At 45.0% G+C, this 25,636-nt stretch overlaps 1 protein-coding gene across 2 annotated transcripts in view; it reads left to right on the top strand.

The window, feature by feature from the left end:
• Positions 1 to 24,607, top strand: part of ASRGL1 (asparaginase like 1) — a 33,213-nt gene extending 8,606 nt beyond the window's left edge. For both annotated transcript variants that reach the window (XM_025357669.1, XM_025357670.1), the window contains 5 exons: positions 7,489 to 7,631; positions 8,153 to 8,310; positions 20,367 to 20,485; positions 22,740 to 22,850; positions 23,293 to 24,607. In XM_025357669.1, coding sequence (XP_025213454.1) covers positions 7,489 to 7,631; positions 8,153 to 8,310; positions 20,367 to 20,485; positions 22,740 to 22,850; positions 23,293 to 23,498 — 737 coding nt within the window. In that variant the 3' untranslated portion in view covers positions 23,499 to 24,607. The remainder of the gene's footprint in view (positions 1 to 7,488; positions 7,632 to 8,152; positions 8,311 to 20,366; positions 20,486 to 22,739; positions 22,851 to 23,292) is intronic.
• Positions 24,608 to 25,636: the final 1,029 nt, after the last annotated feature.

Below are 25,636 nucleotides of genomic sequence, written 5' to 3'. Positions count from 1 at the left end.
CTGGCGCAGCACCAATTGTTGAAAAGGCATATTGCAAGTCCCCTGGTTATGCACACTTCTGTCCAACGTGGCCACAAATCAAGGGTTACCATGACCCCCTCCTCAGGCTTGATAATTTGCTAGGATGGCTCATAGAACTCAGGAAAACATTTATGTTTACCAATTTATTATAAGAATATGATAGAGCAGTGGTCCCCAACCTGTTTGGCACCAGGGACCAGTTTCGTGGAAGACAGTTTTTCCACAGACACTCGCTGGCCCAGTTCACAACAGGGTGCACACTCCTATGAGAATCTAATGCTGCCGCTGATCTGACAGGAGGCGGAGCTCGGGCAGTAATGCTCACTCGCCTGCCACTCACCTCCTGCTGTGGGGCCCAGTTCCTAACAGACCACAGACCAGTACCAGTACTGGGGGATTGGGGACCCCTGTGATAAAGGATACAGATGAAGAGTTGCACAGGGCGAGGTCAATTCAGTTCTGACGCTGTCTATCTGGGGTCAGAGTCCAATCCCACAGGTTCAGGGCTCAGTCCCGTAAGACTGTGTCCTACTTCAGATGCCAATCTTTAGTAGTAGCTTGTCACTTCTACTTCTGACCAACCAGCTATAAATCGGGGTTCCCGTGACTACCTCCTCGAGTTCAGTTAATTTGCTAGAGCAGCTCGCAGAACTCAGAGAAATGTGTTTACCGGTTTATTGTATGAATAATGGATATAATGGAGGATACAGACAGAGAGATGAAGAGATGCAGAGGGCCAGGTGTGGGGGAAGGGGTGTGGAACTGCCCTGCCCTCTTCAGCACACCACCCTCCTGGCACCTTCACATATCCAGCAATCCAGAAGCTCTCCCGTCATCAGCCCTATGGGTTTTTAGTAAAGGCTTCTGTGCGACTGAGTAACAAATGTAAGAAGTCATGTTTGCTCATTTCTACATGCCAACGTCATTTCACAAAGCCCCAGACTCTGTGACGATGTGCAGATGTGCCGCTCTCTGAAAGAATGATTTGAAGACAAAACTGGATAGAGCACACGGCCTCCATGTCGCTTGCCTGAGTCACTGTATGTCTTAAAAGATAAATGGGCCGGGCATGGTGTCTCACGCCGGTAATCCCAGCACTTTGGGAGGCCAAGGTGGGTGGATCATAAGGTCAGGAGTTCAAGACCAGCCTGGCCAAGATGGTGAAACCCCCGTCTCTACTAAAACTATAAAAATTAGCCAGGTGCGGTGGCAGGCTCCTGTAATCCCAGCTACTTGGGAGGCTGAGGCAGAAGAATTGCTTGAATCGGGGTGGCAGAGGTTTCAGTGAGCTGAGATCACACCACTGCACTCCAGCCTGGGCATGAGACTCTGTCTCAAAAAAAAAAAAAAAAAAAAAAAAGTAAATGATATATGATCCTAGTCCTTGCCTTTACCTACACTTAAGATAACATCTGGGCCGAGAGTGATGGCTCACACCTGTAATCCCAGCACTTTGGAAGGCCAAGGCAGGCAGGTCACCTGAGGTCAAGAGTTCGAGACCTGCCTGACCAACATGGTGAAACCCCGTCTCTACTAAAACTACAAAAATTAGCCAGGCATAGTGGTGGGTGCCTGTAATCCCAGCTACTTGGGAGGCTGAGGCAGAAGAATTGTTTGAACCCAGGTGGCAGAGGTTGCAGTGAGCTGATATCACGCCACTGCACTCCAGCCTGGGCATGAGACTGTCTCAAAAAAAAAAAAATGGTAAATGATATATGATCCTAGTCCTTGCCTTTTCCTACACTTAAGATGACGTCTGGGCCGAGTGTGGTGGCTCACACCTGTAATCCCAGCACTTTGGGAGGCTGAGGCAGGTGGGTCACCTGAGGTCAGGAGTTCGAGACCTGCCTGACCAACATGGTGAAACCCCGTCTCTACTAAAACTACAAAAATTAGCCAGGCATAGTGGTGAGTGCCTGTAATCCCAGCTACTCGGGAGGCTGAGGCACGAGAATCACTTGAACCCAAGAGACGGAGATTGTGGTGAGCCAGGATGGAGCTGAATTTGTCTCACGCCAAGTACTCTAGCCTGGGCGACAGAGCGAGACTCCGTCTCAAAAAAAAAAAGGATAACATCTGACAGGGTTAGTGATTATACATACCTCTGTCATCTATAGCCAGATGCACTCTTGCACCCAAACTGTAATGTGATTCTGCTTTAATGTAACTTCTGAGCAAGTCTCATGTAACCTCTGAGCCTGTACTAACCCTCCACAACCTGTGTATCAGCTGTGAACGGAGACACGGTTTGGGAGCAGTTTGAAGCACCTCTCTGAAGGACCCCTCCGTACTGTAGTCATCAGTCTGTAGTCCTCAGTAAGATTTCTAAATAAAATGAATTCTTTAAAAGCTCAATTATTTTTTTCTCTAGTTGACATTTCATGGCATAGGCACAGTTGATTAAATCGTTGGCCATTAGTTATCAACCTTCAGCCTCTCTCCCCGGAGGTAGAGAGGTGAGACTGAAAGTTCTGGCCCTCTAATCACACGGTTGGTTCCCTGGCAACCAGCTCCCCATTTTGAGGCTATCCAGCCCCTAACCATCGGTCATCTCGTTGGCATACAAAAAGATGCTTTACCACTTTGGAGCTTCCAAGTGTTTTGGGAGCTGTGTGTCAGGAAACAGGAAGACCAAACTTTGTGTCCAGGCCTTCCACATCTGTGGATTTACCTAATCTCAGGTTGAAAATATTTGGGGAAAAAAAAATCCATAGAAGCGTGCCTTTGCAGGCCAGGTGTGGTGGCTCATGACTAATCCCAGCACTTTGGGAGGCTGAGGCGGGTGGATCACCTGAGGTCATGAGGTCGAGGCCAGCCTGGCCAACATGCGAAACCCCATCTCTACTATAAATACAAAAATTAGCCGGGCGTCGTGGCTCACACCTGTAATCCCAGCTACTCGGGAGGCTGAGGCAGGAGAATCACTTGAACCCGGGAGATGGAGGTTGCAGTGAGCCAAGATCGCACCACTGCACTCCAGCCTGGGCAACAGAGCGAGACTCCTTCTCAAAATAAAAAAAAGAGAAATGAAAGGGGGCTAAAACTGTCCTCTTTTGCACTGAATTGTTTCTGGGTGAGGCCACAGGGGAGGGGGTTGGCAGGTCCAGGTAGAGCCATGCATGTCAGACATGCATAAAAACCTAAAAAGATATTGCAAAAGGCCAGTCTGCAGTAGTGGTGGTATCTGAAGGAATGGTTGGCAGTCTGTGTCTACACCTCATTAGAATCAGGTTCCCCTCCTCCCCCAGCTTGATGAACTTTTTATTTTTTTGAGATGGAGTCTCGCTCTGTTGCCCAGGCTGGAGTGCAATGGCATGATCTCGGCTCACTGCAACCTCCGCCTCCCAGGTTCAAGCAATTCTCCTGTCTCAGCTTCCTGAGCAACTGGGATTACAGGCATGCACTGCCACGCCCAACTAATTTTTGTATTTTTAGTAGACAGAGTTTCACCATGTTGGCCAGGCTGGTCTTGAACTCCTGACCTCATGTGATCCACCTGCCTCAGCCTCCCAAAGTGCTGGGATTACAGGGTTGAGCCACCGCGCCCGGCCCCCTAGTCATTCTTTTAGGTTAGGCCTGCTGGCAACAAATTCTTTCCATTTGCCTTTATATGTGTTATGGACTGAATGTTTGTGTCCACCTGAAAATTCAAGTGTTGAAGCCCTAACCTGGCTGTGTTTGGAGATGGCCTCCGAGGAAGTAATTAAAATGAAGTGAGGTCATAAGGATGGAGTCCTGAACCAATAGGATTAGTGTCCTTATAGGAGGAGACACCAGAGAGCTTGCCCGCTCTCATGGGCACAAGGAGAGGTCATGGAGCAGTGTGCACGCAGTGAGATAGTCACCACCTACAAACCAAGACAAGAAGCCTCAAGGCTGGGCGCGGTGGCTCACGCCTGTAATCCCAGCACTTTGGGAGGCTGAGGCAGGTGGATCACTTGAGGTCAGGCGTTCAAGACCAGCCTGACCAACATGGCGAAACCCTGTCTCTACTAAAAATACAAAAATTAGCCGGGTGTGGTGGCACATCTGTAATCCCAGCTATTCAGGAGGCTGAGGCACAAGAATCACTTCGACCCAGGAGGCAGATGTTGCAGTGAGCCAAGATCACACCACTGCATTCCAGCCTGGGCAACAGAGTGAAACTGTGTCTAAAAAAAAAAAAAAGGCCGGGCACTGTGGCTCACGCCTGTAATCCCAGCACTTTGGGAGGCTGAGGCGGGCAGATCACGAGGTCAGGAGATCAAGACCATCCTGGCTAACACGGTGAAACCCCATCTCTACTAAAAAATACAAAAAATTAGCCGGGCGTGGTGGTGGGCGCCTGTAGTCCGAGCTACTAGGGAGGCTGAGGCAGTAGAATGGCATGAACCTGGGAGGCGGAGCTTGCAGTGAGCTGAGATTGCGCCACTGCACTCCAGCCTGGGTGACAGAGTGAGACTCTGTCTCAAAAAAAAAAAAAAAAAAAAAAAAAAGCAGCAGCAGCCTCAGAATGAAACCTACCCCTTTTTGGCACCTTCCTAATACAATCTGAGAGTGTCTTGATTTCTCCTTCGTTCCTGAAGAATATTGTTGCTGGATATAGAATTCTGGATTGATAGTTCTTTTCTTCAGCACTTGAAAATGCTGTTCTTCCTTCTGGCCGCCATGGTTTCTGGTGACAAATTGTTTTGTCATTAAAATTGGTTTCTCCCCTATAGGTAAGGTGTCATTTCTCTCTTGCTACTTTGAATATTTTTTAGTCTTTAGTTCACTGGTGGTTTGGTTATGATGTGTCTTAGTGTGAATGTGTTTGTGTTTAGTCCTATTTAGGGCTTGCTCACCTTCTTAAATTGGTAGATTTATGCTTTTTGCCAAATACAAGGAATTTTCAGCCATTATTTTTTTGAATACTTCTCATTCCCACCCATTTCTCCTCCCCTCTGGGAGTCTAATGACTTGAATGTTAGTTCTTTTGTTATGGTCCCACTGGTCTGGGGGACTTTGTTCATTTTGGTGTTTTCCAGGCCCTGTTCTGCTGTTCAGACTGAGTGATTTCTAAGTCCAGTATTACATTTTTTCAGCTCTAACTTCCATTTGGTTTTTCTTTACATCTTATATTTCTTTGCTGAAACTTAATAATTTTTTTAGTTATTTCAAGTTCATTGAAGCATTTTTATGATGCTGCTTTTTTTTTTTTTTTTTTTTAAGGGACAGGGTCTCAGTCTGTTACCCAGGCTGGCGTATGGTGGTGTAATCACAGCTTACTGCAACCTCGAACTCCTGGGTCAAGTGATTCTCTTGCCTCAGCCTCCCAAGTAGCTAGGGCTTTGAGTGTGTGCTACTATGCCAAGCTAATTTTTTTTTTAAAGATGGGGTCTTGCTATGTTGGCCAAGTTGGTCTTGAATTCCTGGCCTCAAGAGATGCTTTTGCCTCAGCCTCTCAAAGTGCTGGGATTACAAAGCACAGGTATGAGCCACCATGCCTGGCCAATGGCTGCTTTAAAATTCCTGTCAGGTAATTCCAACATCTGTGTCATCTTGGTATTGTCATCTGTTAATTGTTTTTCCTTAGGTTGAGCTGTTCTTGGTTCTTCGTATGATGAGTGATTTTCTCTTGGATTCTAGACATTTTGCATATTATGTTTTAAGACTTTGGATCTTATTTATTTAAATCTTTTATCAGGTCTTCTCTAACCTGTGTGGATCAGTGTAAGGGGATGCTGCCTTGTCATTGCCAGATGGAAAAGGTGTGAGCTGCTTTGGCAGAAGAAAGTAGATGTCTAAGCCACACACCTGGATTTCATTCCTTGCTCTTTACCCAGAAGACATTTGATACTGGGAAAGTTGCCTTTTTGGTTTCCCCACCTGTGAAATTGGCATGTAATCAGGGCAGCATACACTTACTGTTTACCTCCACATGCTAGACATTATTCCAAGTGTTTAATATGCAATACCTACCTCATTGATGGTTGTAAGGATTAAACAAGTTGATGTTCTTACTCATTTTACTCATGAGGAAACAAGCACAAAGAGATCGAGAAGCATAGCTGGATTGGTAGGCATTATCTGGGCAGAGAAGTATGGAGAAAGGGTGCTAGTGGTAAAAACAACAGCATGTGCAAAGGCACAGAGACACGCAGGCTCCTGGTATATAGTAGCCCTCCCTTATCTCTGGGGGATGTGTTTCAAACCCCCAGTGGGTGCCTGAAACCACCAGTAATACTCAACCTTTTAGCAACTGGTTTGGTTTTTTTCTTTTCATATATACATTAATTAGCCACAGTAAGAGATTAATAACAACTGATAATAACATAGAACAATTGTAACAGTATACCAGCATCACTACTCTTGTGCTTTGAGATCATTAAGTAAAATAAGGGTTTCTTGAACACAAGCACTGACAGGTGCTACTGCAGTTGATCTGCTTGATACTCAAGACAACTGCTAAGTGACTAACAGGCAGGTAACCTATACAGTGTGGATATGCTGGACAAGGGGAGGAATCACATCCCTCTGAAGGATAGAGTATGATGGTGCAAGAAGTGTTTATTTCTGGAATTTTCCATTTAATAATTTGGGGCCATGGTTGACCGAGGATAGCTAAAACCCCAGAAGCAAGGCTATAGATAAGGGGACTACTGTATTCAGGGAAAGCTAGTATTTCAGTAAAATATAGCCATAGCCAAGAACAGAAAATGAAGCTGGAAAAGCAGGTCAAAGGCCAGGTTAGGAAGGGCTTTGTACTTTTTATTTTGTAGGTCATGGAGTGCCAAGTCAGATTTCTCTTTTTTTTTTTTGAAACGGAGTCTCACTCGTCACCCTTGGCTCATGGCAACCTCCACCTCCCGGGTTCAAGTCATCAGCCTCCCAAGTAGCTAGGATTACAGGCACGCACCACCATGCCTGGCTAGTTTTTATATTTTTAGTAGAGACAGGGTTTCACCATGTTGGCCAAGCTGGTTTCAAACTCCTGACCTCAAGTAATCCACCTACCTCCTTCTCCCAGAGTGCTGGGATTACAGGCGTGAGTCACCACATCCAGCCTCCAAGTCAAGATTTCTCTCTCTTTTTTTTTTTTTTTTTTTTTTTGAGACAAAGTCTTGCTCTATTGCTCTATTGGAGTGCAGTGCCGTGATCTCGGCTCACTGCAACCTCCACCTCCCAAGTTCAAGCCATTCTCCTGCCTCAGCCTCCCAAATAGCTGTGACTACAGGTGCGGGCCACCATGCCCAGCTAATTTTTTGGATTTTCAGTAGAGACGGGCTTTCACGTGTTAGCCAGGATGGTCTCAATCTCCTGACCTCGTGATCTGCCCACCTCGGCCTCCCAAAGTGCTGAGATTACAGGCATGAGCCACAGTGCCCAGCCAAGATTTCTCTCTTAAAAAAAAAAATAGAGGATGGATTAAAGGGGGCAAAGTAGAGGAAAATCTGGAGCCATTTCTAAATTCTTAATTCTTGCTTTTCAACTTCTTTTTGGTTTTAGGTTGTGGGTCTGTCTTGAACACAGTTGGTGAGGTTGAAATGGATGCTAGTATCATGGATGGAAAAGACCTGTCAGTAGGAGCAGTGTCCGCAGTCCGGTGTATAGCAAATCCCATTAAACTTGCTCGGCTTGTCATGGAAAAGGTATATGTGACTAAAGCAGCCTTTTCTTATGAATTGTTATCACTATACTTCAGTGATAAGGGCTCCAACTGTGTGGAAATACTTGAGATCACTGTTCTCCTAAAATATATATACAAAACAGAAGCAGTGTATTTGAGTTTCTCACATCAGCCAAGATTGTTGACTAAGAATCACTTGACCAGTGAGTGATTACTTTATCTTCCTGTATTGTCTTCATACCACATACAAACTGACCAGACCAGCTATTTAATAGCATGTGTTAAAGATGGATTGAGTTCTCTAAATTTAACGTAATATGTAAATCGCATCTCTAGTAATGTTCCATCAATTGGGGTCTTTTCTTTTTTAATGCAAAAACTCAGTCAGGCTTTTTTCAGCATACAGAAAAGCAAACCACTGGAATTTGTATTTTGGATCCTTTGCACGCAGAGAGAAGTAATTATTTTAACACAGTTGGAACAGTTAAAAAGATTTAAAATTTTCAAAAAAACAATCATTTTCTCTTTTCTTTCTGGCCTCAGACACCTCATTGCTTTCTCACTGACCAAGGTGCAGCACAGTTTGCAGCAGCTATGGGGGTTCCAGAGATTCCTGGAGAAAAACTGGTAACAGAGAAAAACAAAAAGCGCCTGGAAAAAGAGAAGCACGAAAAAGGTGCTCAGAAAACAGATTGTGAAAAGTAAGTTATCAGGGGAACCCACCCCCAATAATTCAACGTAGTTTCTTTTCTATTTGCCTAAGTGTCGGCCGGTCTGAGAAATAAAGGGAAAGAGTATAAAAGAGAGAAATTTTAAAGCTGGGTGTCTGGGGGAGACATCACATGTCAGCAGGTTCCGTGATGCCCCCTGAGCCATAAAACCAGCAAGTTTTTATTAGCAATTTTCAAAGGGGAGGGAGTGTACAAATAGGGTGTGGGTCACAGAGATCACATGCTTCAAGGGCAACAAAAGATCACAAGGCAGAAGGTCAGGGCAAGATCACAAGGTCAGGGCAAAACTAGAATTACTGATGAACTTCCGTGTCCTGCTGTGCACGCATTGTCATTGATAAACATCTTAACAGGGTTCAAGAGCAGAGAACTGGTCTGACTAGAATTCGCCAGGCTGGAATTTCCTAATCTTAGCAAGCCTGGGGGTGCTGCAGGAGGCCAAGGCATGTTTCATCTCTTATCTGCAACTGCATAAGGCAGACGCCCCCAGAGTGGCCATTTTAGAGCACCCCCCCGGAATGCATTCTTTTCCCAGGGCTGTTAATTATTAATATTCCTTACTGGGGAAAGAATTCAGCGATATTTATCTTACCCATTTTCAGTAATAAGAGAAATATGGCTCTGTCCTGCCCGGCCCACAGGCAGCCAGACTTTAAGGTTATCCCCTTGTTCCCTGAAAATCGCTGTTATCCTGTTCTTAAGGTGCCCAGATTTCATATTGTTCAAACACACATGCTCTACAAACAATTTGTGCAGTTAACGCAATCGTCACAGGGTCCTGAGGCAACATACATCCTCAGCTTACGAAGATGACGGGATTAAGAGATTAAAGACAGGCATAGGAAATTATAAGAGTACTGACTGAGGAAGTGATAAATGTCCATGAAATCTTCACAATTGATGTTCTTCTGCCATGGCTTCAGCTGATCCTGCCGTTCGGGGTCCCTGACTTCCCACAACAGTCAGTCTTACCTGCGGCTCACATTATTTGGGAGTTATTAAAATATGAAAGTTTGGCAAATACCTGGTTATCTACAATTCATTTGTTATGTCTTTTGTTTGTTTGAGACTGAGTCTCCCTCTGGAGTTGCCCAGACTGGAGTACAGTGACCTGATCTTGGCTCACTGCAACCTCTGCCTCCCAGGCTCAAGCGATTCTCCTCCCTCAGCCTCCTGAGTAGCTGGGACTACAGGTGCACACCACCGCACCCGGCTAATTTTTTTTTTTTTTTTTTTTTTTTAATTTTTGGTAGAGATGGGGTTTCGCCATGTTGGCCAAGCTGGTCTCAAACTCCTGACCTCAGGTGATCCGCCTGCCTTGGCCTCCTAAAGTGCTGGAATTACAGGCGTAAGCCACCGCGCCCAGCCTCTGACATGATTTAGTAGAAGAATTTCATGTATTAATGTATCAGTTATCTGGATTCTTCTTGATCAGTTTATCTTAAATAGACTAAACAGGTTATCTGTGATCTAATGTATCTTATAAACGTAAGTACTCTTTCATAGTTTAGAGAAATCAGCACAACTCTTAGAAATTCAAATTAGTCACGTTCTGAATTACAGTTTTCTGTTACAGATTTTTAAATCCCAAATAAAAGACCACTTATTTAAAGCAAAATTTGAAAGTAAAATGTGAATATGGCCTGGGAGTTTATAATGGAATTTAATCTATTGACTCTGCGTACTTTTTAGAGTAATAATATTTAACCAGAGGTATACCTTGTATCACCTAGGAGCTTTTTCAAAATATACATGTTTAGGCCACCCCGCCGGAAGAATCAGGTTTAAATAGATCTGAGGTGGAAAGGCCAGACAGGTATGTTATAAAAAGTGTTCCCAGGTCATTCTGATGTGTTCCTCGGGTTCAGACTCTGTTTTGAAAGATTGGCCTTGGCCGGGCACGGTGGCTCACACCTGTAATCCCAGCACTTTGGGAGGCCGAGGCAGGCGGATTGCCTGAGCTCAGGACTTCAAGACCAGCCTAGGCAACATGGTGAAACCCCGTCTGTGCTAAAGATACAAAAAAGTAGCCAGCCTTGGTGGCACATGCCTGTAATCCCAGCTACTCGGGAGGCTGAGGCAGGAGAATCACTTGAACCCGGGAGGCGGAGGTTGCAGTGAGCCAAGATCCCGCCATTGCACTCCAGCCGGGGTGACAAGGCGAGACTCCATCTCAGGAAAAAAAAAAAAGATCGACCTTACGTTGGCAGCTGTTGACGACCTGACTGAGTGTGCTTTTGTGTCTGTGGGCTAGAGTCATAGGAGTGGGGTTGCCTTATTCATGATTTACGTTCATTTTGAAAGATGTCACCACATTGCTTTCCAGAAATTCAGTAACACCTCTCCAGCAGCCCCTGCTGCTTTTCCACGTAAGCAAGAGGGGCTCCTGCCGTGGGCCCCGCACTTTAAGGACCTTCATATCATAAACACACAAAACAATTGACTTATTCCAGAACACATAGGACCCCTTTGTCACTCAACATTGGCACAGCTTGACCCATAACCCTAATCATTGCTCTTGTGACTAACACCATTCAGCCACCGAGGAAATCTCCACATCCCTTGCTCTGTGTCTTGGAAGCAAAAGGCACCTGAGTTCAAAGTTTGGGGGTAATGCCACTGTTGACCTCAGAAATGGACACTGCTTTGGAGTGTGGGGAAAATTCAAACAGCAGAAGGACTTAGGTAAGAGAAAAAGACTAATTAATTAACTGGTGAAATAGATTCTTGCCTCACAAAGTATTATTTCCCTGTAGTGCCAGGTATCCATTTTCTTGCCTCTCTACGTGTTGGAATGTGTGGTTCTGAAGATTTTCACAGGGAGGGGTTCTGTGGTGTAATGGTTAGCACGCTGGACTCTGAAAATTTTCATGAGTTCGTATAGTGTCTGCAGAAGTTGCACATGGGGACTGTTACTTTTCAGTTTGTGTATGGGTAGGTCTAGAACAGCACCGTCCAATAGAAATACTGTGAGAGCCACAAATGTAATTTAACATTTCCTAGTGGCCACATCCACAGTGGCTCACGCTTGTAATCCCAGCAGTTTGGGAGGCCAAGGAGGGTTGATCACATCTGAGGTCAGGAGTTCAAGACCAGCCTGACCAATAGGGTGACCCCTGTCTCTACTTAAAATACAAAAATTAGCTGGGTGTGGTGGCGGGCACCTGTAATCCCAGCTACTCAGAAGACTGAGGCAGGAGAACCGCTTGAACCCAGGAGGCACAGGTTGCAGTGAGCCGAGATCACGCCATTGCACTTCAGCCTGGGCAACAAGAGCGAAACTTTGTCTCAAAAAGAAAAAAAGTGAAATTAATAATATATTTTATTTAACCAAATGTATCCAAAATATCATTTCAACATGTAATGAATATAAGAAATTATGAAATGTCTTGCTCTTTTTTTATACTAAATCTTCAAAGTTTGATGTGTTTTACACTTACAGTACGTCTCACTGAGAACAGCCACATTTAGCTAGCAGCCACTCAGTAGCCACATGTAGATGTAGCTTCTGTAAGTGCACAGCACAGGTCTAGACAGAACCTGTGTGAGAAAAACTGATAACAGAGAAAAACAAAAAGCACCTGTAGTTGCTAATTCTCCATGTTAGCAACTACATGGACGTTAACTATTAGAATTATGAATGGTTTTATTTTGATGAAAATATTTAAAAGATGTAGTTAATTTAAAAACTATAGTGTTAAAATTTTTAGCTTTTATGTATTGTATTTACTAATTATAATTCATGTTTTAATGTTAATAAAATTTTGTATATTTTATAATTACTTATATAACTTTTTGGAAATTATATCTGCAAATTACTGTTTTTTTTCTTTTTTCTTTTTTTTTTTTTTTTTGAGACACCGTCACACTCTGTTGCCCAGGCTGGAGTGCAGTGGCACGATCTCAGCTCACTGCAACCTCTGCCTCCCAGGTTCTAGCAATTCTGCCTCAGCCTCCTGAGAAGCTGGGATTACAAGTGTGCGCCACCACACCTGGAAATTTTTGTATTTTTAGTAGACACAGGGTTTCACCATGTTGGCCAAGCTGGTCTCGACCTCCCACCACCACGCCTGGCTAATTTTTTGTATTTTTAGTAGAGACGGGGTTTCACCATGTTAACTAGGATGGTCTCGATCTCCTGACCTCGTGATCCACCCACCTCGGCCTCCCAAAGTGCTAGGTATGAGCCACTGCGCCCGGCCAACTGTTTGTTTTTTTTTTTTTTTAGATTAGCTCTTTATTTTTTGATGAAAATACATTCTCATTTTTTATACTTTGGATATAAGTACATTTTACTTTTAATCCCTTAGATTATTGAAAATGAGTATAAGTCAAGATTTTGGTAGAATAAGAATGCTAAAGTGGAGCTCACAAAAGAAAAATGAAAAAGGAAGTAAAAATCTTCAAAGAAGCAGGCTGCTTGCATTTTCCAACACTGGAAGCAATAGAAGTAAGCGGTCTTCTTCCAGGGTGACCCACATAAAATTCACTAACCAGACCTTACAAAGGTTTTGTTAAATGAAGATTTACTTGTTAATCAAAACAATGAAAATTAGTAAGAAAATTATTCTCACCAAATCCCAGTTTGAACAAGTCAGATGAAATCCTTTGTAACTTCATCTTCTTTACTAAAGGAAGATTTAATTGCTAATCTCAAAGAATCACACACAAAAAAACACATATCCAGTTACAGGAATTGAGGGAAAGAGGCCAAATAAACAGACAATTGATTTTACCGGAAACAGAACACAATGTAAAATACTGATGTAATATTCTCGAAAGAATAATACAATGTGTCTAATATTTAGCCAAGCCTAATCATTCTTTTCATGACACCATTAGTACAGTGTGTACAAAAAACAATGGAAATTTTCTAGGTTTAGTAAAAGAGATTTCAAAATTTGGTAAAATGCCAAACGGAATTAAGACAAAAGTAATGAAAGTAATGATCATTACCTAGGATGGAGAATTCCAGCAGATTATGAGTTTAATAGGGAATAAAGTGAGATGTGAAGTCATATATAAAAATTTTTTTGTCAATAAATTCTTTGGTTTTGTGGGATTTTTTTGTTTGTTTTTTTGAGACAGGGTCTTACTTTGTCACCCAGGCTCGAGTGCAGTGTTACAGTCATAGCTCACTGCAGCCTCAATCTCCCAGGCTCAAGTGATCCTCCCATCTCAGCCTCCCAAGTAGGTGGGACTGCAGGCATGCACCATGCCTGGCTAATTTTATTTTTAGTAGAGACGGGGTGGTGCCATGTTGCCCACACTCGTCTTAAGCTCCTGAGCTCAAGGGATCCTCCTTCCTGCTTGGCCTTCCAAAGTGCTTTGGTGAGCCACCAAACCTGGCCAAATTTTTTTTTGAGAGAGAATCTTGCTCTGTCACCCAGGCTGGAGTGCAGTGACATGATCCCGGCTCACTGCAACCTCCACCTCCCAAGTTCAAGAGATTCTTCTGCCTCCGCCTCCCGAGTAGCTAGGATTACGGGCACATGCCACCACGCCCGGCTAATTTTTGTATTTTTAGTAGAGACGGGATTTCACCATATTGACCAGGCTGGTCTCCAACTCCTGACTTCGTGATCCACCCGCCTTGGCCCCCTAAAGTGCTGGGATTACAGGCGTGAGCCACCATGCCTGGCCCAAAATTTTTTAATAAAATAGTTACTCAGTTCAACTAGAGTGTACCATGGTACTCATAGTACCATGAGTGTACCATTACTGCTTGAAGAAAAGTCTAAATCATTCCATGTTTCATTGGCTTTATATCTCCTCCTTAAAGTGTGATTTTTGAATTACATGAATAATTGAAAGAAAACTTTCCATTTTAGACATTAATTCAAGGATTGTTGAAGGCAAGCCTGTGATAATGGAGCAAATGTGGTTGGTAAATGAGAGATGTACAAGCAAGAAGCTTGGCTAAGAATCCAGAAGCAAACTATGTGACACATACAGCCCATCGTTTGAAATTTGTTTCTAGGATGCATGACCTCCACTGTGCCACTAGTGCTGATGCTTGGAAACAATAGAGGGAATACATGCAGTGTTTTCTAGATGTGCCCAAAGATGGAATATCCTGATTAAACTTACATTTCACCCTATAACAAGTCTCAGGCGCACCATGAGAATACCAACAAAATGCTGTTGAAGTAATTAAATTGAATTTAGATAAGAAGAATTCGGTCGGGTGCGGTGGCTCACGCCTGTAATCCCAGCACTTTGGGAGGCCGAGACGGGCGGATCACGAGGTCAGGAGATCGAGACCATCCTGGCTAACCCGGTGAAACCCCGTCTCTACTAAAAATACAAAAAACTAACCGGGCGAGGTGGCAGGCGCCAGTAGTCCCAGCTACTCGGGAGGCTGAGGCAGGAGAATGGTGTGAACCCGGGAGGCGGAGCTTGCGGTGAGCCAAGATCCGGCCACTGCACTCCAGCCTGGGCGACAGAGCGAGACTCCGTCTCAAAAAAATAAAAAAAAAGAAGAATTCAGCAAAACCATAAAAAGTCTTCGAAAGAGCAAATCGTGGACTTTAACAAAAAGCAAAATTTTGAACTTGTAGTATTTAGTATAAATCTGATTTCTATTAATAAATTTAACAAAACCATAACCTATATATATATGTGTATATATTTTTTCTGGGAGTACCTCCTTCCTTATCTGACATACACACACACACATATATATATATATAGCTACTTCACCTTTAAAGGATTTAAATTTTTTTTAAGTTTATAGAAACAAAACCGAAACCGCATGTGAGATATACAACAAAATCCAAGGAAATTGAAATAAGGGAACAAAAGTATTTATCTGGCTTGAAGAAAATTCATAGATAATCCCTAAACCAGTTTCCATAGAGACTTTTTTCAATTCATTATAAATCAGAGCGTAGTATCTGAAGAGAGATCTGAACAAAATTGAATAACATTCTCCTGTTTTTGATTTTCTTCAATATGAATATACCAGCATCAAAACTTAAAAGAATTTATCTGCATAGACCTAGATACTGTTTAAAAGATTATAAAAACAACTGTAAGTGATTGTGATTTATATGATCAAGTTAAAAATTTTAATACTCTCTGCAGTCACAATTTATATATAAATCCATACAGTATTTGAGTGTGATGATGTGAAAATCAGGATTCGTCTCTAAATCTAAGTACTGCTTTGAGAATTTTGTTGGTAATTCCAGTTGCTGCTGCTTCAGCAGAAGGAAGCGTCTCCAAATTAAAATTAATTAAAAACTTGCTAAAAACTATGTTGACTCAAGAAAGGTTTTCTTTTTTTTTTGCCATTTTGTCAGTAGAATTCATGTTAAGTATAAGAACATCATCAGGCCGGGCTTGGTGGCTCACGCCTGTAATCCCAGCACTTTGGGAGGCCGAGGCGGGTGGATTGCCTGAGCTCGGGAGTTCACAACCAGCCTGAGCAACACGGTGAAACCCCATCTCTACTAAAAAATACAAAAAATTAGCCAGGCCTGGCGGCATGCACCTGTAGTCCCAGCTTCTCGGGAGGCTGAGGCAGGAGAATTGCTAGAACCCAGGAGGCAGAGGTTGCAGTGAGCCGAAATCACCCTACTGTACTCCAGCCTGGGTGACAGGGCAAGACTCCATCTCAAAAACAAAAAAAAACATCGTCAGTACTCCCTGGAATGAAGCCAAGAAAAAATATTTTTATGGAATAAATACATAATTTATTAAATGTGTCTGCGTGTGTGCGTGTGTGCGTGCCATTCATCTGCCATCACCAGCCAATTAACAAATGACCCTGGTATGCACAATAATAACTAAGTTAAGTCATCATTGGTAGTTTGTCAACTTTCGGTCATGCGAAAACCACAGCTTTTCAATATTTTTCCAGATAAAATAGTATGGAGGTTCCTAAAGAAATTAAAAATAGAACTACCTTATAACCCAGCAGTCCCACTTCCGGGCATATACCCAGAGGAAATGACATCACCATCTAGTAAATATATCTGCACTTCCATGTTCATTGCAGCATTATTCAAAATAGCCAGGATATTGAAACAACTACATTGTCCATCAATGAAGAATGGATAAAGTATAATGTGTATATACAGTGGAATATAATTCCACAGTAAGAAGAGGAGATCCTGCCATTTACAACATGATACTAAGTGAAATAAGCCAGCACAGAAATATACTACATGATCTCACTTACATATGGAATCTTAAAAAAAAAAAAAAAAGAAAAGAAAGATTGAGGTGGGGAGTGGTGGTGGCTCACTCCTGTAATCCCAGCACTTTGGGAGGCCAAGGCAGGCAGATCACCTGAGGTCAGGAGTTCGAGACCAGCCTGTGGTGAAACCCCGTATCTACTAAAAATATAAAAATTAGCTGGGCATGTGGCACACGCCTGTAATCCCACCTACTCGGGAGGCTGAGGCAGGAGAATAGCTTGAACCCGGGAGGCAGAGGTTGCGGTGAGCCGAGATTGTGCCACTGCACTGCAGCCTGGGCAACAGAGCAAGACTCCGTCTCAAAAATAAATAAATAAAAATAAATAATAAAATATTTTAATTTTGGGGGGGCAAGTAGATTACTTGAGATCAGGAGTTTGAGACTGTAACCAGTTTAGGATTACAGTATTATTGGCTGGGCACAGTGGCTCACACTTGTAATCCCAGCAGTTTGGGAGGCCGAGGCAGGCAGATCACGAGGTCAGGAGATCGAGACCAGCGTATGGTGAAACCCCATATCTACTAAAAATATAAAAATTAGCTGGGCATGTGGCACACGCCTGTAATCCCACCTACTCGGGAGGCTGAGGCAGGAGAATAGCTTGAACCCGGGAGGCAGAGGTTGCGGTGAGCCGAGATGGCTTCACTGCACTGCAGCCTGGGCAACAGAGCGAGACTCCGTCTCAAAAAAAAAAAAAAAAAAAAGGATTACAGTATCTCCCCCTTACCTGCGGTTTCACTTTCCGTGCTTTCAGTTACCCACACCCAACCGTGGTGTGATGTTTTGAGAAAGAGACCACATTCACATAACTTTTACTACAGTATATCATTATAATTGTATTATTGTATTATTGTTAATGTCTTACTGTGCCTAATTTATCAATTAAACTTTATCATAGGTGTGTACATACAGTATAGGGGAAAACACAGTGTTTGTAGAGGTCAGTGCTAGCTGAGCTTTCGGGCATCCACTGAGGGTCTTGGAACGTATCCCCTGCAAATAAGAGGGGACTACTGTATTACATCTACTGCTGCTGTGAACACCTTGTGTAAGCTTTTTTGGTGAACACCTGTCCACATTTCTGATGGATAGATACACAAGTGTATAATTTGCTGAGTCATGGGATGTGCATATGATCAGTTCCAGTAGACATTGTGAAATGGTTTTCCAAAGATGTTGGTACAGTCGACACTAACAGCAGTATTGAATGAGAGTTCCGGTTCCTGCACATCCTTGCCAGGTTTGATGTGCCTCTTCATTTTAGCCATTCTACTGGAGGGCGGGTGGAGTGGAAAGAATGCTTTTTTTTTTTTTTTTTCTTCTGAAATGGAGTCTCACTCTGTCACTGAGGCTGGAATTCAATGGCACAATCTCAGCTCACTGCAACCTCCACCTCCTGGGTTCAAGCGATTCTCCTGCCTTAGCCTCCCGAATAGCTGGGATTAGAGGCACGCGCCACCACACTCAGCCAATTTTTTTTTTTTTTTTTTTTATAGTAGAGATGGAGTTTCACCATGTTGGCCAGGCTGGTCTCAAACTCCTGACCTCAGATGATCTGCCTACCTCGGCCTCCTAAAGTGCTGGGATTACAGGCGTGAGCCCCCGCACCTGGCCAAGAATGATTATTTTTAAGATTGAACTGAGATTGTGTCACTTCTTTTTTTTTTTTTTTTTTGAGGCGGAGTCTTCACTCTGTCGCCCAGGCTGGAGTGCAGTGGCACCATCTCGGCTCACTGCAAGCTCCGCCTCCCGGGTTCGCGCCATTCTCCTGCCTCAGCCTCCCGAGTAGCTGGGACTACAGGCGCCCGCCACCGCGCCCGGCTAATTTTTTGTATTTTAGTAGAGACGGGGTTTCACCGTGTTAGCCAGGATGGTCTCGATCTCCTGACCTCGTGATCCGCCCGCCTCGGCCTCCCAAAGTGCAGGGATTACAGGCGTGAGCCACCGCGCCCGGCCAATTGTGTCACTTCTTAACTCAAACTGCCCAGTGTCCTCCCATTTAGCTCACAATAAAAGCCTTTGCAATGGCCTAAAGGTAGGATGATTATATTCTTTAATGTTTAAACTGGAACTTAATTTTGAGAGTAAAAGTGGCACTATAATAATACAGCCATGACAGCAGGCATAAATTTGAACTGGCCTGGGTAACTAGTGTGTGTGGTCACCCCACTTGTCAGAGATGTTGTGATCTGGCCTTGGCTGTCCCTCCGATCATTCTCCTACCACGCTCTCTCTCATTTTATTCTCTGCCACCGCGCTTGCCTCCTTCAAATTCCATGCACGTGACAGGCATGTTTGTGCGTCAGGAACACTCGTCCCCAGTAGCTGGCATGGCATGATTGCTCCCCTGTCCTGTAGAGACACCCTGTATAAAACAGCACCTCCCCACCATCACTCTTCCCTGGGGCTGCTTTGTTTTTTGTTTGGGTTTTTTGTTTTGTTGTTTTGTTTTTGTCACCTGACATATTACTGCCCTGTTACTACCACCGTCTATGCCAAACGCAGGCTCCATGGGAGAAAGACTTTGTTTAGCTTACCACTGTGTCCCAGCACTTAAAACAGTGCCTCAAATACAGTTCATTATAGAATCTTGCTGGTGGGTACGGGGTGTTCGTGTACAATTTCTTCAACTTCGTTACAGTCACGCGTCGCATGACAGGACGAGAAATGCATCCTGAGAAGTGCATAGCTGGGCAATTTCATGGCTGTGCAAACACCATAGGGTGCACTCACACAAACCCAGATTGTGGAGACTAGTACACATCTGGGCTGTGTGGTCCAGCCTGTTGCTCCCAGGCTACAAACCTGTGCAGCGTGTGACTGTCCTGAATACGGTAGGCAGTTGTCTCACAATAGTAAGTATTTGTGTATCTAAACATGGAAAAGGTACAGTAAAAATAGAGTATTATAATCTCATGGGACATGCAATCTGTTGATCAAAACATCATAGGTGACACATGACTGTATTCAAGAATTCATAATAAAATGTTAGGGGAAAATTAACTGATTTTATCTTTACAACAACCCCGTGCACAGGGTGCATAGGCAGGCAGCATCAGCAACATCCTGGAGGTTGTCAGAAACGCAGGATCGGCCAGACGAGGTGGCCCACGCCTGTAATCCCAGCACTTTGGGAGTCCAAGGCAGGCGGATCACCTGAGGTCAGGGGTTCGAGACCAACCTGGCCAACATGGTGAAAACCCCATCTCTACTAAAAATATAAAAATTAGCCAGGTGTGGTGGTGCATGCCTGTAGTCGCCGCTACTCGGGAGGCTGAGGCAGGAAAATCACTTGAACCCGGGAGGCGGAGGTTGCAGTGAGCCAAGATTGTGCCACTGCACTCCAGCCTGGACGACAGAGTGAGACTTCATCTCACAAAAAAAAAAAAACCTGCAGGATTTTGGGTCCACCCGGTATCTACCAACTCACTTTTTCCTTTCCTTTCTCCTCTTGGTGGCAGCTTCAGAATCTCTGTGGGCCCAAGGATCCAAGGGATTCTTATACGCACTAAAGTTTGAGATGCACTCTTACTTTTATCCCCATTTTATGATGACACAAAACTTAAGGTCACAGCTAGAAAACGGTGGTGTTGGGATTGGATGTGCTCTTAAAGCTGAGTGGTAGAGGAGTGCCCAGCGATCCTCCTGTAACTTCCACGTAGAATGAGAAGCAAGCAGGTTCTGTCTAGAATGTTGGAATGGGTGCCCCATCTGCCATTAACATCTAACATGAGACTTTAAGTAGTTTTAAGCTATGCTGTTGGTTATGGGGTTCATTCTCATTTTCAACCTGTCGCTTTTTTCCTGTTTATTTTTGGCAGAAACTTGGGAACCGTGGGTGCTGTTGCCTTGGACTCCAAAGGGAATGTAGCCTACGCAACCTCCACAGGGGGTATCATTAATAAAATGGTCGGCCGAGTTGGGGACACACCGTGTGTAGGTAGGACCGAGGGATGGCTCCTGCCCCTTCTCCTTTTCTCCCACCCTCAGGCTCTCCTCATTCTCTATTCCCTGCCCCTCTCCCTTTCTTGATGCGTTGCCTTTTTGCTCTTGGTGCGGCTCCAGGATGTCTGGGAGTGACAACGGGGTTGGAAGGGGTTATCCGGGGTGCTGCCTTGAGAGGGTGTTTGTATCTGGCGCCACTGTTTTTCCTAGATTGCATGCATTTTTGGAACAACCTGGGGAGAGAAGTGGAGACAGGATGCTAACGTTGCCCCCAGTCTACCCTGTAGTGATTCTGTCTTCTCTTTAGCCGCAGTTTCAGGATCTGCAGACTTACTTGAGTAAGGCTTACTCCCAAGACATGGGCAATCTGAGAAATCTGAGACTGCAGTTATTAGATTTGAGCAGCCTGAAAGTGACATACTTCTACAGACACATTACAGATTGAGATGTCGTTTACATTAACGGGGAAGCGCGTCATCTCGTTCCCGGGAGCGGGTGAGAGGCGGGGCCGGGGGGCTGTATGTTTCACTCCGTGCACTTTCACACTTTTCATGCAGGAATCCTCATGAACCCCTGCAGGTGACTGAAGATTTGAGAAGCAGCTAAGTTGTTCCATCTGCCCTAAAGAGCAGCTTATTCTTTCAGAGGAAAATTAGCCTTACCTTCCCTTTTTAATATGTTGCTCTAGTGTTTAGTAATAATCTATACTCTTGACAATTCTTGACACCCTTTTTCCGTCATGAACTCAGAGACCGTGGAAGCTTCCTTAAAGAGTAGGGGCTTGGCAACTCCTCTACTCCTTGGTGTATCACCCAAGAGATGTGAAGTAGTCTACCTTTCTTTCTCCTTGGCAAAAATCCCACCAAACTATGCCTGGTCAGTAGTGCAGCTTGCTTCAGCTGGGTTCAGACCAGGCCACGGGGCCACTCCAGGTTAGATCCTAGAAATTAATTTTAAATTGAGTTACAGTGGTAAATCTTGACAAGAAATGGCATAAGCTAAATTCTCAGAAGTCTTTGTCCAGCCATGAGCACCAGGTATTCTCTGCCTGGCCTTCTGAGGAGCCTCTCCAAGGAGCCCTGCCGCTGGCCAGGCCCCCGCCTGGACAGTCAGCAAGGACAGTGCTAGGCACATCAGTGGTCACCTCAGGCAATGCACTTGTCCTGAGAAATGCATGTGGCGGGGAGGACGCCTTCACATACCCAATGCCTGTGCCAGGATCGCCCTTGGAGACACCTGGCCTTCTGTGGTCCTAGAGTAACTGGAAAGTAAGCAAAGACTTGGCTGCTTCCAAATATTAGGGCACATTGACACCATGGGACTTGGTCAGTTAATTCCCCAGCAGAAGCTTATAAGAAAAAGTAAAGGCGTCTCCTCCCACTGCAGCAGTTCATTTGCTGCCCAATGTCAGCTCCCTCCCGAGCCAGAGCCAGGGATTCTCTGCCTTTGAGAACCCGTGGGGCCTTGTGACAGTCCAGTGCAACATCTCAACTTCTGAGTCCTCGCCCATGTCCAGCATCAGTAAGCAAGGCACATATCAATCATCTATGCTTCTGTATCAACTGCGGGAGGGTAAAGGCAAACCCTTCCAAGGCTAAAGGACTTGCAGGCTGGTAGCAGTGTGTGAACAGATACAAGAATGACTTAGAGAAAGCTATAAGGTTCTTTAATCCAAGACCAAAATAGGGAAGAAATCTTACCAAAGTAGCTTTCACTCCAGACCCCCACTTAAGGGGATAGCCCAGAATAGTTCCCTCAGGTCCAGTTATGCCCACCCTCAACAAATGCAGCTGCCACCCATTGGACAGTGTGCATGGCTGTTAGGTTGTGGGTACACGTTTTCCCCAAATCTCTGGAACGTGATGGCCTTGCTAGAGATCCATGTAATGCAGCCATGCTGTTTCCTCCTTCATAGTAGGTGGGGCATGAGGAGGAGACAGGGAGAGGGTGGCTTCATTGAGCAAAAAGGAGTGGCTATGCTTTGGGGCCAAGGAGACGCTGTCCTGCTGTAGCTGCTCTGTGAAAGGTCCGGCCTGCCCCTCTGAGGCTTCCTTTATCCTCCTAAATTCTGGGGCATCTACATGATGCTTTCTAGTCCACCTTTGCATCTGCGGATCATGGCTACTAACCTGACCTTTGTCTGTACTTGAGCACCCTTCGCGATTTAACTTTTATGCAGTGTCTGACTTCTAATATGGATTTGAATTTCTTGACTGTTACTGCTCAGAACAATCACCCTTTTTGAGCAGGAGCTGGAGGTTATGCTGACAATGACATCGGAGCCATCTCAACCACAGGGCATGGGGAAAGCATCCTGAAGGTGAACCTGGCCAGACTCACCCTGTTCCACATAGAACAAGGTACACAGACCACAGGACAAGTAACATAATTTGTGAAGATAAGTGCATAGAAGGTATTTGATAAGTAAGCGTATGAAGTGTAGGAAACCCTTTCCTGTTGGCTACAATGTTGCTTTCAGGTCCTTAACACCTTGTTTTGACTTTCCGCCTTCCCTTAGGTCTGGAATGGGAGAGCATTGAGTACTGTTACCTTCCCCATCTCAGGAGAAGGGGCCAGTAAAGAGACCCTGAGCCTGGGTGTGGGAGGGAAGACGCCTCCACTTGGGCTAATGCTAGGGCTCTGTCTCAGGGCAAGGAGGTGAGGACCCTCCTTTTAAGCGTTCAGGTGTTCATTTACCAAAAATCCTTGCTAGCTCACTTGGGCATTTCAAATGGCAAATGATTTTCCCGTGAGATTCCTTTCAGTAACGTGTGTTGTTTCTCAACCCCTCCTTGTTTTCAGGAAAGACGGTAGAAGAGGCTGCGGACCTATCGTTGGGTTATATGAAGTCAAGGGTTAAAGGTTTAGGTGGCCTCATCGTGGTTAGCAAAACAGGAGACTGGGTGGCAAAGTGGACCTCCACCTCCATGCCCTGGGCAGCCGCCAAGGACGGCAAGCTGCACTTCGGAACTGATCCTGACGATACTGCTATCACGGACCTGCCCTAAGCCCCTGGAAGATTGTATTCCAGATGCTAGCTGAGAGGTCAAGTACGGTCTCCTCATGAGACGTAGCCTAATCAATTAGATCTAGAATTGGAAAAATTGTCCCGTCTGTCACTTGTTTTGTTGCCTTAATAAGCATCTGAATGTTTGGTTGAGGGGCGGGTTCTGAAGCGATGAGAGAAATGCCTGTTTTAGGAGGAGTGCTCGAGCCTGGGAGGTCAAAGCTGAGGTGAGCCATGATTACTCCACTGCACTCCAGCCTGGGCAACAGAGCGAGACCCTGTATCCAAAAAAAGGAAAAATAGAAAGCAGCAGCATGATCCTGACACCACAGATGTGGGAGACCCACAGCATGCAGACACTGTGGGCTGAAAGGTGGGAAGGGAGAGGCCAATGGAGGTGGAGGCGTTTGAAAGTGAGACAGCAGCAGCAGAGGCACTAGTGGGCCAAGTCCAGGTGACCCTCAGAATGTTGCACAAGAGCATCGGGGGGAAAGAACCAGAATCCTTTAAGGGAAATGTTCTTCATGTACAAGAGAGTAAAGGAATTTTTCTAAGAAGGTTCAGCTCTTCTCTGACTTACCTGGACATTTCTAGATACTTCCAAAGGACCCTGTGGGAACCCATAGCTCCCTAACCTGGAGATGGGAGGTCGTAATGGAGATGCTGTGGGATTTCTTGAAGTTTCTTGGGTTCACAGAGAAGCCCCCTCACTTGTTCTCCCGCGAGCAAGCCTCCACCTGCCAAAGACACTCTGGTCCTCATATAGTGAGTAGTGGGGCTCACGGCCTCTCCAACAACAGAGAGGAGCTGACTGCTGTAGAGCTGGCCCCATGTCTTCCTGAGTCCTCACCCTGTCCAGTGCTTTGAGATTTTTCCCACCTCCCCATCCCCCCAGCTGGATCGGGCGCTGTGCAGTGTGGTCAGCGTGGTGAAGAAAGTCATTTCTTTGGTGGACAATATTCCCCTTTATCTCTCATTACACTGGAAATGTTACTTCTGCTGTATCGTCCATGCTCAAGGTTTTAGTCTGTCAGGGCTCACCTTCTCGCTGGAAAGAATTTGCTTAACTTGACATTCCATGTGCCGCTAATAAAATCTATTTTGAAAGAATAGGGGTGTGGTTGGGAGTCACTGTTGACAAAGACCAGAATGTACACGAGCTCTCCCCTTGGTCTCAGTTCCGACAGGTGTACCACAGAGACCTGGAGATGAGGATGGTGTGGGGGGTGATATGTGCCGCCTTGTGGAGTACTCGTGAGTTTTCCAGAAGAACTGAACTTTTTCTGAGTGGGTCAAGGAAGAAGTCAAACCATGATAGGGTTTATGGCTCAGTCTTCCTGCAGTTTGCCAGCATCCATCCCAGACAGAGGTGCACAGTAAAAACCTCAACATGCAACAGCTCCCCGTTTAGAAACAAGAATTTTATTAGGAGGTGCATTAGTTGAGGATTGCCACAACACAATTCCACAGACTAAGTGGCTTAACCAACAGAAATGTATTAATATTTTCTCACCTCTGGAGGCTGAAAGTCCAACATCAAGGTGTTGGCCGCGTTGGTTTCTCCCCAGGTCTCTCTCCGTGGTTTGTCTAACAGCTGGCCATCTTCTCGCTGTGTCCTCACATGGTCTTTCCTCGACATGCACAGCCCTGCCGTCTGTCTCTGCATGTCCTAATCCCCTCTTCCCATGAGGACACCCGTCATGTTAGATTAAGGTCCACCCTAATGACCTCATTTAACCTTCATCACCTCTTTGAAGGCTCTGTCTCCAAATACACTCACATGCTGAGGTGCTGGGGGTCAGGGCTTTCAGCATGTGAATTTGGGAGGGGACAGAATTCAGCCCATAACAGGAGGCAAAACAGAATCATATTGGGGTTTGGAAAGGGGAGACCCTTTGGAGAAGACAACAATTGCAAAGTAGATAGAAAAAATGAAGGAGGGGCCGGGTGCGGTGGTTCACGCCTGTAATCCCAGCACTTTGGGAGGCTGAGGCGGGTGGATCACGAGGTCAGGAGATTGAGACCATCCTGGCTAACGTGGTGAAACCCCGTCTCTACTAAAAATACAAAAAATTAGCTGGGCGTGGTGGCGGGCACCTGTAGTCCCAGCTACTCAGGAGGCTGAGGCAGGAGAATGGC

This window comes from Theropithecus gelada, chromosome 14, assembly GCF_003255815.1.
Source record: "Theropithecus gelada isolate Dixy chromosome 14, Tgel_1.0, whole genome shotgun sequence".
NCBI lineage: Eukaryota > Metazoa > Chordata > Mammalia > Primates > Cercopithecidae > Theropithecus > Theropithecus gelada.
Note: the sequence above shows the minus strand (reverse complement) of the source record. Positions and strands in the feature narration are given on the sequence as shown.